Raw genomic sequence first — 16,382 nt, 5'->3', positions numbered from 1 at the left:
GCACAATGTAGCACAAACCTAGCACAAATTAGCACAACTGTCAAAATTATTAAATTTGAAAAGGGGGGGGCTAACTTCATACTGGCCTGCTCAATACTAAATACTAAATACAATAGAAGCCGTTTCGCAAATAACGTATAGTAACGATTTGCAGGATATTAAAAGAAAGAAAACAATATTAATGGCAACGAATTCCATGGAAGCCGCTGATTTCCTCGCGGACAGGATCGCGATTATCGCAAATGGAAGGATCGAGTGTTACGGCTCGAAGATGTATCTAAATCGTCGATATGGTTAGATTTTGAACCGCTCACAGATACTCGTAGTAAATTCATAGCAAAGCTAACTCGCGTGTTTCCTGTCAGAGCGATGAAAGTTTAGAAACAAAATAAAAAAATTGAATTTAATTTCTCACCTTAAGGAGTGAGAAGCTCTCCTTAATTAATCGTATCATTCGAAAAACAATCAATACCAGGAATCGGTTACGTTTTGAGCCTGTTGATGCAAGAGGGTGCAGATGTGGGACGACTTCGTGCGGAAATACAGAGTTTCTCGGCGGATCCGATCACTCTGCGGAGTGTGATGGGTTTGGTAGTGAGATTCGATGTGCCGCGGAACAGTCGCTTCACTAAGTTGCTCCAACGTCTGGAATCGAGAAAAGAGGAACTGGGGATCGTGTCGATTACGTTGAGCATCGCGAGCATCGAGAGTCAATTACTCAGGTGTAATCAAACGAACATTTATGAAACAACATCTTGTAATAATAAATTCCTTTTATTTTCACACACAAATATAGGGGAGACTCATCTGCTTTTTTAAATATTTGTTTTGAGAAGAACAGTGGGGGGAAATTGTGTGAGAATAATTCTTTCAGATCATAGGTACTTTTCCCTGAGAATTCTTTATATAAAATCGGAATATATTACAGTTAAAAAATAGGAAGAAATTGATTTAGTAGTAACAAAGTGAATTTTCGAACCTCTCGAAATTTTATATTATTATTCTGTATCGAGTGAATAAAGTTAAGCGTGTTACTAGCTAGAATAGAGTTTTTTGTAAGTATATGATATACTGTTTCGGATAACAAAAGCAATTTTCATTCATAAAATGATTCACTAAGCAATGCTTTCCTCAGCCTGATAAGATTGTTACCTAGCGAAAACATCCTAGTAAAAACACCAACTAACATTAATATTACATTAATGTTATAATTTCCTACTCAATAACAGAAGTGTTACATAACACACGCGTTGTATTGCATTTATATTGTTGAATAGGAAGTTATAACATTGATATTATATTACTGATAGTTGATGTTTATTGAGATACTCTTCAGTAAGACTAAAATCAAATGATATCATACCTTCCGATGATATGAAAATAAGCGTCAAAAACTGGAACAATTATTAGATACCGCGATGCTGATTTATGTTCTCTATTTAGGATAGGTTTGTCGAGTCAATTCAAGGAGCGCTGCGTGCAACTACCCGACGACAAGTACGAGCTTATCGTGCGAAAGAGACGGCGGGACTTATTACGGACATGTAATATCTTTGTATAAATCGAGATCTATATGTTAGATCGAAGTAAATTGAACTAAAGTTTCATTGTTAGCTAAAACATGGGAGCGATTAACAGGCAAAGCTTTACGGCGGCAGCAAGTTCTCGTGATGTTCTATAAGAAATTGCTGCATATCGCTTCGTCCTGGAGAATATACGTGTATTCGGTGAGTTTATTCCTTTGTTCAAAGAAAGGAAAAGGTAGAAGAGTGCCTTAACCTATTCGGATAATTGAGAAAATAATTCCAGATGACACTGGCAATCGTTACTCTGACCCTGACCACAATGATCAGCGAGTTGAGCAGTTTCGTGCCTTTCGATATGACGTAAGTCGGTGTCGTTCAGACGTTGAAAATGAATTTAATACTAATCCCCTTACGTTAAAATATCAATTTAACATTCACGGTCATTATTTATGAAGCGTTTATTACATCATGTCTACATCAATATTAATTAATATTGTTAAATAATTATGGCACGCGATATTATCGAGACATCGTGTTATGTTTAATACAACTTGCCGTTTCCAGCCGGAAATTGAGTCTGCATTAATCTCGCAGGTTTTGTTATATTTGAAGAGCCAACAGAGAAGGAAATTGATCCTTGAACATTCAACGGAATTTGCGAGATGCAAAAATTAAAATATTTTATTTATTTATTTATTTTATTTATTTAGTAATTTATATTTAAAACTCCTTTCTGTAGTATAATTTATTTTTAAAACTTCTTTCTCTTTCAATATAATATCCAATTTTACACAAAACATTGTAAAAAGAGATATATAAACGTAATTTTTACTATACTAAAAGTTTGGTTGTGGATTAACCGAATTCTTCGTGAAATATGAAGGAATCAGAAAATTTCGGTTGAACTTATCAGAATTTTGTACCAATTAACTAGAAATCTTGTCAACATGAATAGAATTCGGATAACTTCAACTGGAATTTCACTCATATTTCATAAAAAATTTGATAAATCCAACTAAATGTTTTCTCCGTGCTTTCTATATACTATATTCTCCGCGTACTTTCCCTCTGATCCTCAATTGTGTCGGAAAATGTGCCGGGAAACTCGAGCGAACGCGTTTTCCTCATTGTTTCTGTAGCGAGAGAGTTATGAATCTGACGAATTACGTACACACCAATGACCTCCACGTGCTTTATTACGCGGCCGCCGACAAATCCTCGAGAGACTTCCTGGTCGCGTTGTACACCACTGGTCAGTCGTACAGCGATAGGCACAATTATCACGTGTCCAAAAACACCACCGCCACGGACCTCATGATTCATCCCGACTTGCACTCGATAGAGGTATATCGTAGAGACTTTACATTCTCCGCAATTTTACGTCAAGCTTCAGCGAATGTTTCGTGTGATAGTTCAGAGATCGTTACGTGATGTCAATCGACGTGCACTCAAACGGACGCGTTCAACTCATGTACTCGCCCATCGCAGTGCACAGCGGGCCGATCGCGTTAAATCTATTGCACAACGCGTTATTGCGTTATCACACCCGGTCGGAAGATCGCGCGATCAAATTGACCAGTCGGCCATTGGTGAATCGGGGACAGGTAATAATTCTGTCGTTAATTGACTGACGAAACTATTAAATAAATTAACATCTACGCGCCTTGTATTATCGGAAAATTTTATACTCTTTCGCGCTATTAGACTAAATTATCACGCTCAAATATCTAGTAACTGCCTCCTACTGAATATTTTTTTTTCCTGATTGAGTAAACTGATTTCACAAGTACTGGCTATTTTTAAGCTTAACGTAGCTAACCAAGCACGAACAGTAATCTTATATGACATTTTTAAATACGCGAAAGTTTAAAAAATTATTTAGCTTATTTAGTAAGGTAAGCAAAAATTCGTTAAAGGAGATTAAAATATTCTTTTCTCATTTGCCTTAATCTAGATTCTTATATTTATTTGTTTGTTCAATATTTGAATTATTTTCTAAATATACACACATTAATCAGTACATTAGAATGCTAAGGACTGAAATAACCTTCTCACACAGCGGCAACACTTGATGGTCAGTCCGCGGAGTATAAAAATTTGGGAGAACGCGGCGATAGCAATAACCCTGTTTCTCCTTCTACCCTCGATTGACATGGGCATACGAGAGCTGAACACACTTTCGAAAGTACTACAAACCAACGCGATCGGGATGTCCACTCGGATCTATTGGATCCCGATGTACATCGTCGATTTCCTATTGTACGCGTTGTCTGTAATCGGAATCGGAATCGCAACTGTAATTGCTTACCAACGAACGTTGCGCTTTTCGGTTGTAGAAATTGGTAAGAATTTTCAGATATATTGACTGCATTCAGTAGAGGAAACTGCTTTACAACTGCTGTAAAATTCGTGAATTTGATATATCTAATGGTGTATATCTGATATATCTAAAACTTGGCAGAATCTAACGGCATAGACCGATAAGATTTACGAATTTAACAACAGTTGCAAAGCCGTATATGTATTTAATACATCTGGAAAAAAGTCTTCTCTATTTAGCGTCTCAAAATGACAGAAATCACAAAAAATGACACTTATAAGTTCTAAAAAGGGCTTCTCGCAAGTAAACCTACCCAAAAGATACACTGCGATTTCTTTCTAATTTGGCACAAATGTAGAAGTATAAAAAATATTTAAGTCATATATATTCATTTTTGGCCCACTTTGAGTTTCACGGGTAGTTTATAGCTTTTTAATCTTCTTACTCCTATCACCAATAAGTACCACAAAAATACATAAGAAATAAAATTGAATACAAGATATAGTTAAAGAATTTTAACAAAATTGGCATAGCTGAGATATGAACCATTCAAAATTTCTTTAACCAAGATTTCAACCAAAATATTTGAAATCTCTGCTAAATTAATAAAAAATGGTTCGAATCTCGGCTAAACTGAGAAATTATTTGTATAAATAATTTTTTTCAACTTCTTACATGTTTTGTTTAAACATTTTATTATTTACATAAATGGTTTTACACCTTTGACTTCATATTCATAAGCAGCAAACCAAAAATGCCTATATCTTGTATTTAATTTTATTTCTTATACTTTTTTGTTGCACTTGATGATAGGAGCAAGAAAAAGCTATAAATTTAAAAAGCTATAAACTACCCGTAAAACTCAAAGTGGGCTAAAGTGAAAAAATGTGACCTAAGTATTTTTTGTACTTCTCATTTGTCTCTACATTTGTGCCAAATTAGAAAGAAATCAGAGTGTAACTTTTGGGTAGGTTTATTTGTCAGCACAAAGTCAGTATTTTAAATAGAATAAAAAGTATTGATATAGGCTTTAGAGTGCCAAAATAAATGCATTGAATGGAATATTGTGGTCAAAATTTCGGGTCGGGTTAACTCATATTTTCAGTTCAGATACTGATGATATTTCTGTGTTACGGAGGATGCGCCATTCCGTTGAGTTACTGCATACAGCTTTTTACACGTAAACCGGAAAACGTGTATCTGACAGTGATAATGATCAACGTGATAGTGAGTTAGTAACTTAACCACCTCGTTAACTCCATGACCACTCTTATATAGTTTTACTGTCAGAATAATGTTTTATTTAATCCGTTTGCATTATTGGAGGAGATTTGAAAAATATTCCCATGTTACTGAATTTATGTTCTTCATGACGACGTGTAATGTAGTGGAAAACGTAATTTATGTAATTCGATCTAGTCTCCATTACGCGCGAATATATCCGCTTCCGTGCGATAACGGTCAGGCGAAATGAACAAATATATCCACTTCATATGCAAATGGCTTAATCGTACGCACGAATGTATAGTGATTAAAATATAAAATATTCTTCGCAGTTTTATTGGTAAACGGGTCTGTCATATTCCCGCTGGTGTTTCGCATGTTCAGCAGCGGTGGAAGATACGTGCTCGAAGCGCTCGCACACATGTTTCCGCCGTACGTCTTGGCTTGTGCCTTGCGCAATTATATCATGCTGAATCTGTATAACAGACAGTGCAGCTATTTCAATACCTGCGACACGGAATTTTACATCGAAGATTCTTGTTGCCGTGAGTTCAGTCGCGAAGATAATCTTGGTCGTAATAGATGAATCGGTTCGCGCGGTAAATCATTTCAATGAGACGATTATGGGACATTTTAGAGAATTGCAAAGGCGAGCGTTGTTATAAACCGTTGAACGTGATGCTGATGAAGCAATCTGCTGGCACTGAGTATCATCACTCGGTCATAGACGATATATTTTTAATGATATCCCAAATATTCGCCTTTCATATATTGCTAGAGATTTTCGAGCAGAAAAATCGCAGAAAGTGGAACAGTTATTCCGCGCCTCCTGCGAATGACGATGATAACGTTGAACCGGAAGTCATGGAGGAGAAAGGCCGCATTGAAGAATATATGAAACGTAAAATATGATATAAAAGAGAAACTATCTAACAACATTGTCTAATGTTACATCGCGCTTTGAAAGCGAGAATTACAAGCTCGATAAGCACAAAATCGTTTTCGGTAGAAGGATTTTATTTCGTCTCTCTTTCTCTTTTTTTCGTTTAGATTTCGACGAAACAAAGTCACTCCCGCCGCAAGTCGCACTCGTTGTTCAAAACTTGAGAAAAGAGTACGCCGGGAAAGCGGTAGTTCGAGGAGTCAGTTTCAGTGTAAGTGCGATCGCCTAAATTGAGCAGAAACTTTCAGTCGTATGTCAGAAACATTTCCGTTCAGAAACATTTATATATAGATCCATAATCAAGAGTGTTTCGGCTTGTTGGGATTCAACGGAGCGGGAAAGTCGACGATATATAAAATGCTGACGGATCAGACGAAAATGTCGGCCGGAAGAGCGGTGATGTACGATTACGAATTGACGAAAAATCGCGAAATGGTGAGCGACATAATCTAGGCAAAATTTTGGCTCCACACTAACTCCAGAAATTCCGCCCGACTCAAAGAACCATAGAGAATATCGAGATATAAATAATTACTTAGTGTTGTTTTTTCCACGTTGAATTATCCTTAAAAACAATATGGTAAAATCATGTCATCATGTCCGGAGAAATTTTTTTTTCATTTTTAAGGAGAAATATTTAATTTATATATTATTGTTAGTATAAATTAATTATTTTTATTTTATTTTTTATTATATAATAATATATTTTATAATATCTCTTATTATGTTTTATTAATTTATTATTACTTGTATTACATTTTTAATGTATATTTAAATGAGTTTTTCTTGGAAGTACGTTTTATATCTTATTTTTTAAATCAGGCTAACTATAGCTGTCAGTGTCGCGAATATCCGAGCTTTCTTACTCAAAAAAATACTTTTAAGTTTATAGGTATGATAGGATATTGTCCACAAACCGGTGGGTTAAGTGACTTTATGACTGGAAGACAATATTTGCAACTTCACGCTGCACTTCGCGGTGTTCCATACAGACATATCAATAACGAAGTGGACAAGTGGCTGGATATTTTAGGTGACATAAAACGAAAATGGATTAAAATTTTTTTAAACTTTCCATTTTTTTCGAAACAATCCGTTGTGGCATGTCTCGCTTATTACGTTCTTTCAATTAATGAAGTAAGAACATACTAATATTAAATTAACAGATATGTTGAACTTCGAGAATTTAAAAATCGCGAACTGTCCCTGGGGAATTCAAAGGAAAATTTGCATTTTGCAAAGCCTGATTGGCGACTTGCCAATGGTGTTGATGGACGAACCTTCCGCTGGAATCGATATAATGACCAAGCATGCTCTTTGCGAAATCTTGCAGGAAATACGGGAGATGGGGAGAACCGTACTGGTCACTACGGACAGGTTAATAAGTCTGATAACAAAGATAACAAACATTAGAATTAATTTCTTAGAAATTTCTCTTACAAATATTAGCATGAGAGAAGCGGAAGCAATGTGCCTACGCGTTGGAATTTTGGTCAATGGCCAGTTTACCGCAATTGGATCTTGCGAGGATCTAAAGGCAAAACACGGTCGCAACTTTATAATGACTATCAAAGTAATCCCAGGCTTTCAGCTTGAAAACCTGGAGAAGATGAAGAAAATCATCGATGAGACATTCCCGTCGATAAAGTTCAAAGAAAGCTACTTGGTAAACAGGATATAATTTCAACCAACATTTTTTATAGATATAAATAGAATATTTTAGGTAGAATATGTTTGTCGTATGTTTAGGTAGAATATGCACAAACATACATATGCCATAATTTGTGATATTAAATCTCTGAAGAGACAAATCGAATTTATTACAAAAGAGATTACACTCTGCATTGGAGAAATATATAAAATGAAACAATTATAAAATATATTGTAAGATATAAAAATTGAAGATTGCGTAGTCACAAAAGAAGAGCAGATCTGTTTTTATCTGACATTTACAGGGTGTTATTAAGTATGAACTCGAGAGTGACGTTTCGTACAGCTACGTGTTTGACAAACTGGGAAAGTTGAGACAGAGATACGTATGGATAACAGACTTTTCGATCAATCAACCGTCCATGGACGAAGTATTATTAAATTTTATGAGACAGCAGGAAGAACCATCCGAGAAATTAACACTTTATAGACGCTTACGTTTGTGGATCGCGCATGCTATGCGTAAAACGTGAATAAGAATGTGCCTTCTTTTGTAAATACAATTATTCTCACTTACTGAGCGTGTACAAATCTCTTATATTCTATAACGCATATACTGGGAGAAATAATATCTAAAAAATAAAAAATAGTTATTTGGTGGATACTAATAACATATTGACTTAAATTAAAATAATTTTACTTAAATAGGATAAAATTAAATAGAGTAATTTTAGAAAATAAATAGAATAAATAGAATAAACAATTATATTGCAATAGAATAAACAATTACATGAACAGCAAGGTTTAAAAAAATTGTATATTTTCTTATTTAAAAATATTTTATAAAAAATAAGTAGAAATGTGTTAGGTAACAATCAGTTAGTATATTTCTACTGAATAAATATTTCTTAGATATTTTTCTCCTCAGTGTATTTTTCTTTAAAGACTTTCAACAGCTACAGATTCGTCAAGTCACGTTTGCCCTTTGTGATCACTTAATGTCTTAATTTTTGTTCACAGAATCTGTTTAATCTTATTGTAAAATGTCACTGATGCGACTAGCGTGAAAGAACTTCCGTTTGTCGGGTAATTTCTTCGTAAAAGGAGTGCTACTGCTCACGTTCACTCGCGCTTTCCAATCCTGCTTATTCGGATTCGTGATGGTGTGGTCCTCTTTGTCTCTTTCGTCGATCGGTATAATTGCCTTCTTTTGCTTTCGCGCTCTTCGAGGACTCTTCGCGCTCTCGCTATCCGTATCCGATTTTGTAGACGATCTTCGGTTCCGCGCCTCCGTTCTGCATTTAGCGCCCACTTTTCTCGGCGAGTTCTTTTTATTGTCGTGATTATTTTTGTCTTTTGATAAGGTATTATCCTCAATCTGCGCGTTCTCTGTATCCATTTGACGTTTCTTCGAATGTTTACGTTGCTGAGTGCGACGCGTTGCGCTCGTAAACTTTGGTTCAGATTTCTTCTTCTCGTCCGCGACGTTGCTTTTCTCCACATTCGCAATTTCTCCGTCAAATTTCCTCGAGTCATTCAGCGACTTCTTCGCGCCATGCAATTTCATTGTTGTTTTCGCTGATTGTTGGTGTTTGCGTGGCTTGACTTTTTTATCGTCTCTCGGAAAGGCGTCCTGCTTTTTATTATTCTCTTCGACATCAGAATCCTGTTCACCTTTAACGCAAAGCGACATCTCCGTCTCATTATCTCGCGAAACGCTCTTATTTTGTTCATTATTTCTACTCTTTTTCTGTCTCTTTTTCGTTCCTTTCTGATCTCGATGAAAATAAGTGGACAAGAATCCTGCGTTTTCAAGTGACTCACCAGAGATGTTTAAATTAATTTCGCCCGTTTCCACTGCGATTGGTTTCCATAGGAATTCAGTTTGCGATCCAGAGACCTGCTGAAACGCGGAAATCAGATCATTCTTCAAGAAAGGCTTGAAATGTTTCTTTAATCTTTTAAGCAAATCCGCCGACGGCCTTTCGTTATCGTCCGTATCCGGGAGCAACTTGTAGGGTCTCACTTCGGCAGAGTTGTAACGCAAGTACAATGTAACATTATGAACCGCGTCGTTCGCGATGTCTTTCACTTCTAACATTACCAGTTCGATCTGAGCGATCCCGATGGTGTGAAACACGCGACCGTTCTTAAGCCCAGCGACAAAGTTCTGAAAAGTGAAATAAGAGAATCTTATCATCTTATAATTAATTTATTAATAAGTGAGCAGGGTGCTAAACTACCTATCGACAATCGTGGTTAATCGACAGCTTGGAACGTAAAATTGTTTATTTATTCAATAAAAAAACTTTTCTCGTGTTTATTGATTAATTTACGGAAAAATATTGCGTAAATTAATATGCTTTTTTACATTCAAAAGAAAATGCGTTATAAAAGTGAAGCATGAAGATTAATAAGTATGAAGAAAATTTTGTGATCAAAATCACTATAGAATTTCGAGATATAGATCGACATTTTGCATTAATTAATTATCTTTTTGTTTTACATGTGCTATTTATATTTTAGGAATTGAAATGTGCCATTAAATAATTTGCTGTATTTCTAACGAAATTTATTAACTCATTTCTTAGCAAGACTTAGACTGACAATTTATTCCTTTTAGGATACTGAGCTTCGAATATTTTTCTCTTGATTTTAGAAGAAATCTCTTCAAGCCACATATAAGAGGATTTCGCTAGAGATAAGATTATATTTTTTGATTGTACACAAAAATGTGTAATAAGGATGTAATGTACATTTCGCGAACATTTAATCTCGAGTTTCACGCACGCACGCTTTCGCATTAATCACCTTCAGCTCCTCCAGCTGTTTCACGCGATAGGTATAGCAATCCACGTGCTGTTTGCAACTTTTCAAGAACTGCCTCACATTATTCAGATTATCGATCGGATGTTGCGACAGTATCTCTTGCACGTCGACGGACATTGGTAGTATCCACCTTCCCAATTTTCCGCAGCCGTGTTCGTCTATCAAAATCTCCACCGTGTATAAATCGCTGCTTGGGACGTCATCCGTGCTAGACATTACGAAGACGAAACTACCTTTGCATTTCACGCACTGTATTCCCGCAAACCTGTACAAATCGCGTCGCAATTCCATCCATACGTCCGGCACATTGCGGTGTGTCGCGGCTTTGTTGTTGTGCGATGGCTTCGGCAATCGCAATTGTCCGAATTTGAGAGTTTCGAGTCTGTTCTCCAATACGGAGACGTAAGTTCTCAGCATAGCGGTCTGATTCAGTAACTTTTGCCTCTGCTCTTGAGCAGCTAACTCTAAATAAAAAACGACGAAGATGAACCATTTGTCGAGAAAATCTTTCACTCGAACGGCCCAATTCTTTACACAAGTCACCAATTTTTATATAAATGAAAAAAGTAATTTTTTGAAAATTCCACATTGTATGATCAAATTTCGCGTTGTCGATGGAAGAAGAATTTTATAAGAAAAAATTGTACAAAATGCGCAATCACATGACATAAGATTGTCAAATTGATCTTGAATTTCCATCTTACGGAAGAACTAAGGAAAACATACTTGTGCTGATGGAATGATCCTTGTCCTCTTCTGAGTCCAAAAGGGATATAACATCCTTTTTGGCTTTTTTGATCATTGAATCAGTATGAAGCAAATATAACAAACAAATATAATATTCTTATTCTTTCCTTGATTTTAATTCGAGTCAAACTCGCGACTCTTTAATTCTATGAACGCAATTTACGTAATGCAATTAGACCTTATCATGAAATAAATATGTTATGCAATAAATTTCCAATAACGCGTGTATCACGACGATATCAGTCTAAGTAAAACTATTCTTGTCAAGTATATTCGACACAACGCGTGTATCACGACGGTATCAAGCCAAATGAAACTATTCTCGTCAAGTATATTCGACACAACACGGCTTGTGTTTGTGTCATATTCAAGGAAAGTAATAAAATTCGTCATACGTAGTCGTCACGACAATATTCGTATGATTATTCGACAAGATTTATTTGTACTTTTCGTCCCACATTTAATCCCTGACAATCTGAAACTGGATACACTGAGGAAAAAATTAAAATAAAAAAATATTTCTTTGATAGATGCCATTAATATATTTATTTAAATCTAAATTCTCTTTATTTAAATCAAATATTGTTTACCTGATTTAAGTAAACAATATTTGGTTTAAATAAAGAGAATTTAATTTTAAATAAATATGCTAATGGCATCTATCAAAGAAATACTGTTGATTTTAAGGTAATTTTTCCCTCAGTGTAAAAATACCAAATTTTATTAAACTCTTAAATTACAATAAATTAAAACTTTAAATTAAAATTTAATAAAAAATAGTATAATTCTCTCTTTCTCTCGCGCGCGCACACGACTTTTTACATTATTGCTTTATCGTAATTTATACGATATAATTTATTATTGTTACATACTTATGTTTGTTATTTCAGTTCGTGAAATCGATAATACTATGCACAATACATATACATCGCGATGAAACGAAAAATTTCTTTCTTAACAGTACATATGTATGCATGACTTTATCGATTGAGAAGATATAAAGCCAGAAGAAACACAATGATAATGAATGAGAATTACATTACCGATTGAGTTAAAAAAGAAATTCTTCATCTCCTAAAACTGCTACTGCGAGTAAGCAAACTCAACAACGCCATTGTCCGGTTTACCGGTCATCGATAAAGTTACAACTGCTTTCGACACATTCGCGTTCGTCTCTTCTACACCTGCTTGTGTATTCAATCCAAACTATAAAATAAATTATAAAATCATTACATTCATTAGAAAAATAAAAGCATAATTTCGCGTCTATTTATAATCAAACTAAAATTACTTCTCTATCTCGCGTTCACTCATCAAAATAAAATTTTGAGCGTGTTCGCAAGGCGTTCGGCGATTTCGGGATTGTTTACGAAAAATCGAATCGCAGGAGTCGACGCAAAGTGAATCTGCATACGAGCTGTTGTCGCGCATTTCCGCAGGTCGCGCTTGATAAATCGGTCACTCAGACAACAACGTGTTATGACTCGCGTCTTTCAAGCGAATGATTAATTACAGCGCAGAAAGCGCAGTACGGGTCGCGGCGAGGCAGAACAGGCTGCGCGATGCACTTTTACTATAAACATTGTGCGAGCAGCATTGTAGAAGAGAAGCACGACTATACGTATCGATTACGCCCCGCGCGGCGGGACTGGATAGCATGCAGTCGTGCTCTTTTCGCGCGCAGGAAAGCGCGCGAGAAAGATAGCGCGCAAAAATAAAACCCGAGACGAGACACGCGCCCATTTTCAACATAAATACAAACGCTAGCGCATTGTTATCCCGCGAGTGTGTACTGATGTCGGCCGAGCGAGCGAGTGAGTGAACGAGCCAAGCGTGCATTATCAATCGGACCTTTGAACCGCGCGAGAAGCTCTCGTCGAAAAATCCGTTTCCTCGCGTCTCCCCTTCTCTCCCCCTATTCACGATAAAGCCCCCCGACGCGTCGGTTCCGACCACTTAGACACCCGTGCGTGCACCGTGACGTCAATTATACCGGTCATTAAATCCCGATGCGACTAGAAACCGCATAGGCCCGGCGCACCTGACGCGCGCGGCCTCTAATCGAGAGAAAATAGTCGCGGAAAAGGATAGGTGGAAGGGAGGGACGCGATTATGAGCTGTAATATAACGACACGTAATCTGGATACGTGCAACACGGTGCAGCTGAGTCCAGTCTTTACATTGTACAGTTGTGGCCAGTTGTCTCCTTTTGTTTCTATCAATTCTGCAACGCACACGTCTTGTCCGGATGCCGACAGAAGTGCGGTGCAAAGTATATAATGAAATATGTTTTAATCTACAGGATGAGTCAATAACTATTGTCACCTGGCATATTTTCGAAACAAGAAACGAAGGTGATCTTTAGATCTTCGAAGTTACTTTGTACCGAGAGAAGAGAATATTTAAAAGAGCAATAAATATTTATTCGGTGGACACTAATAACATATTTATTTAAATCTAGATTTTTCAGAACTCGTGAAGAAAATCGCAGCCTATCTGGCTGCGAGCGTATTCTCGGTCGCAAGCGGTTTGCATGCTTTTCATTGAATAAAGCGCTACAAGTTGCCTCCATTTTGAGAACCACTGCTGACATGCAATCAATGCACTGTTGTGCGTTATCTTAGTTTAATATGAAATATATAAAAATTGTTTCCAAATAATATTCTCCCAAGTTAAAATTTTCATCCTGAACTTTATGACTTTCTTTACATATCCTGAAGGATCATTTTATATCAGAGCTTGGCATATTTTGCTCCTTTCGGCCGATTCTCAGGAGCTACGCCTTCTATCTCCCCCTTGCCGCGCGGCGGGTCTCAAAAGTGACGGTCGTGCCTCTAAGCTTGGAGCCGCGACCATGACTTTCCAGGTTGTTATCAGTCGCCTTGCTCTTTATCTATTATCATCAGTGCGTCACATTTAACTGTTCCTTAAAATTCGTGGTCTCTAGGATGCTGCTACCACTCGTGATAACGTCCTCAATGATTATACAATTGACACGAGGTAAATATACACCTTCATTAATCAGCTTCATTGTGCCATATAATTTGGCCTCTTTCCTTTTTATCAGCATTCGAATATTGTTCTGCACAGATATCAGTGTGGCTAATGGCAACGCTATATATGGCACTCCATAAATTTAGTTTACTTTCGAACGTTTTCTAAGTGTCCACAGTGCTTGTGCTAATATACCCTGTAAAAATAAAACAAATGAATGACCAGAAATAGTTTTATCTATACAAAGAAAACGTTCTTCTTGAAGATAATTGATATTCATTTTAACAAGATCATGAGTAATAGTGGAGTTTAGGGGATCTACCTTCGATGACTTTGATATATATTATCAAGGACATCTTCCTGAGTGACATTCAGGAAGTTTTAGCCATCAGTCGTTGTTCGTTAAAAAGTTATTAACAAAAGAAGTTGCATAAAATGGATGTAATTTTTGGACACCGTATATACAAAAATATCGAATTTGTAGGCTAGGAAGGGGTCTGCTACTGAATAACATTTAAAAAATTTTAACTGACACTCATTGTTTGTTAAAAAGTTATTCACAAAGAAAATATTTAGAGAAAGAAATAAGAACTCGCAAACGAAGATATCAATCAAAAAATAGGAAAAAAGGGCAATTCGAGTTCAAGCACAGGACTAATGGTGCTATATACTATATGGATTAAAAACCTTCCTTGTGTTAGGAAATCGTGTAATATTTATTGAACATGAATAATCAATATAAAATAATCATACGTTTCGGCTCAACTATGAACCCTCTTCAGTGATGATAAGAAACTCAAGGTTTACGACACGAACGCATTATAATTAGTTAAAGATTTGCGTAACTTGACATGAATGTTAATCGCAATATTAAAGCTGATAAGACCGTTACCGAAATAATATTAAGTAGTTAATTAATATTGAGAAGTAGCCGTCATAACTATTAAAATCATAAAATAAAATAAAAAAATAAGTAAAATTGAAATATAATAAATACATTAATTATGAAATAATAATTGAAATATAATAAATACAAAAAAAAATACATTAATTACGCGCGTGCGTGCATGCGTGCGTACGAAAAATATTTCTGTCACACCAATTCATCAATAAAAAATATGTTCATATATTTCATGTATTTTTCCTTTTAAAAAAGCAAAGAATCGTGTTATATTGAGAAATTCATACAAATGTTGAAAATTTGGAAGCCGTGTGCTACGTTTAGTTGCACACGCACCGATGTTAATGCCGTCTGTATATCCGTGTGACTCGCACACGATGACACGTCACTCACACACTGCTGCCTGTAGATGAGGTATGAGCAGCACGATAATTACATCAATAATTAATATAATATTTTGATAGTCATTAAAATAAGGGAACCGTTTGCCTATAAAAAAAGGTACGCCAAGTGCTTTTTGTGTAAGTTATTATAATTTTTTTCAACATTATTATATTTCTCTAATTATTTTATTTTTTATTTAATAATATATTACTAACATATTAATAATATATTTAATTTATAAATTTATTATATAGCCAAAACCACATATGTTTACAAAAGTAAAAACTGAAATGATTAATTATTCGCACTTGGCGTAAACCTCTTGATATCATTATTTTTGTAGAGAGTATAAAATTGTCTTGTATTTTTCAATAGAGTATTCGCGAGAGTACAATTAATCTGAATAAGGTTGTTTTAATATTTTTTTAAATATCTTTTAACTGAGCGCGCTTTTGTTGTAATTTATTTGTAACGATTTTTTTTTGTTTTAATATACATGAGGACTAAAGTCCTATTTAGCGCTTCTAAGCGGCAGGAAACACACAATACAACGTGTAGGTTCTAATGAAGGCAAGTATGTCTGTATGCGTTTTTTTGCCTCTCGGCAAAGCTAGGAGATCAAATATCAAATAGAAAATCAAACAGAATATTAACCCTGATCTACAATATGCTCTTTGCTTTCTTTCTCTTTATCTCTTTCTGACTCAAACTTTAAGCTTTAAGCCAGAAAAAGACAGAAAACAAGAAACAGCATATTGAAGATCTGGCTTCAATGTCGAAAAGCATCAAAATTTCAACTCGACTTTTCACACCTTGTACTACCACTTTGACTGACTGTGTTCGACTACATATCGACATCAGCAG

The 16,382-nt window shown here is 35.7% G+C and overlaps 5 protein-coding genes across 7 annotated transcripts in view; 4 read left to right on the top strand and 1 right to left on the bottom strand.

Moving 5' to 3' along the window:
• Positions 1-3,905, top strand: part of LOC116843748 (ATP-binding cassette sub-family A member 3-like) — a 10,683-nt gene extending 6,778 nt beyond the window's left edge. The window contains exons 9-14 of the mRNA XM_032814469.1: positions 155-293; positions 476-722; positions 1,444-1,544; positions 1,615-1,727; positions 1,810-1,886; positions 2,666-3,905. Coding sequence (XP_032670360.1) covers positions 155-293; positions 476-722; positions 1,444-1,544; positions 1,615-1,727; positions 1,810-1,886; positions 2,666-2,957 — 969 coding nt within the window. The 3' untranslated portion in view covers positions 2,958-3,905. The remainder of the gene's footprint in view (positions 1-154; positions 294-475; positions 723-1,443; positions 1,545-1,614; positions 1,728-1,809; positions 1,887-2,665) is intronic.
• The window catches only part of LOC116843743, a 185,929-nt gene that overhangs the window by 101,572 nt on the left and 67,975 nt on the right, over positions 1-16,382 (top strand). The gene's annotated exons all lie outside the window — the stretch shown is intronic.
• LOC116843740 lies at positions 2,973-3,925 on the top strand. The gene is made up of 2 exons (XM_032814448.1): positions 2,973-3,130; positions 3,586-3,925. The coding sequence occupies exons 1-2, from the start codon at positions 2,996-2,998 to the stop codon at positions 3,889-3,891; spliced, it is 441 nt and encodes a 146-aa protein (XP_032670339.1). The 5' UTR covers positions 2,973-2,995; the 3' UTR covers positions 3,892-3,925.
• LOC116843738 (ATP-binding cassette sub-family A member 17-like) lies at positions 7,110-7,717 on the top strand. Its single transcript, XM_032814445.1, has one exon. It carries the CDS (start codon positions 7,182-7,184, stop codon positions 7,692-7,694), a length of 513 nt encoding a protein of 170 aa, XP_032670336.1. The 5' UTR covers positions 7,110-7,181; the 3' UTR covers positions 7,695-7,717.
• Positions 7,792-11,549, bottom strand: LOC116843732. 2 transcript variants are annotated; one of them, XM_032814431.1, is made up of 4 exons: positions 11,219-11,549; positions 10,475-10,956; positions 9,488-9,833; positions 7,792-9,337 (listed from the first exon to the last, which is right to left on the bottom strand). In XM_032814431.1, the coding sequence occupies exons 1-4, from the start codon at positions 11,292-11,294 to the stop codon at positions 8,697-8,699; spliced, it is 1,545 nt and encodes a 514-aa protein (XP_032670322.1). In that variant the 5' UTR covers positions 11,295-11,549; the 3' UTR covers positions 7,792-8,696. The 2 variants fall into 2 exon arrangements, with proteins under 2 accessions (XP_032670322.1, XP_032670321.1); XM_032814430.1 differs by having other exon boundaries at positions 7,792-9,833; positions 11,219-11,548.

The sequence above is a fragment of the Odontomachus brunneus genome, unplaced genomic scaffold (genome assembly GCF_010583005.1).
Source record: "Odontomachus brunneus isolate Ranch 3 - 2012 unplaced genomic scaffold, Obru_v1 Obru_scaffold_035, whole genome shotgun sequence".
NCBI lineage: Eukaryota > Metazoa > Arthropoda > Insecta > Hymenoptera > Formicidae > Odontomachus > Odontomachus brunneus.
Note: the sequence above shows the minus strand (reverse complement) of the source record. Positions and strands in the feature narration are given on the sequence as shown.

Coding starts and splice junctions, on each gene's coding strand:
- LOC116843740 (XM_032814448.1), top strand. CDS start 2,996: ATGTACTCGCCCATCGCAGTGCACAGCGGGCCGATCGCGTTAAATCTA. Junction 3,131..3,585: donor CATTGGTGAATCGGGGACAG/GTAATAATTCTG, acceptor CTTCTCACACAG/CGGCAACACTTGATGGTCAG.
- LOC116843738 (XM_032814445.1), top strand. CDS start 7,182: ATGTTGAACTTCGAGAATTTAAAAATCGCGAACTGTCCCTGGGGAATT.
- LOC116843732 (XM_032814430.1), bottom strand. CDS start 11,294: ATGATCAAAAAAGCCAAAAAGGATGTTATATCCCTTTTGGACTCAGAA. Junction 10,957..11,218: donor GGATCATTCCATCAGCACAA/GTATGTTTTCCT, acceptor TTTTTTATTTAG/AGTTAGCTGCTCAAGAGCAG. Junction 9,834..10,474: donor AACAGCTGGAGGAGCTGAAG/GTGATTAATGCG, acceptor TTCACTTTTCAG/AACTTTGTCGCTGGGCTTAA.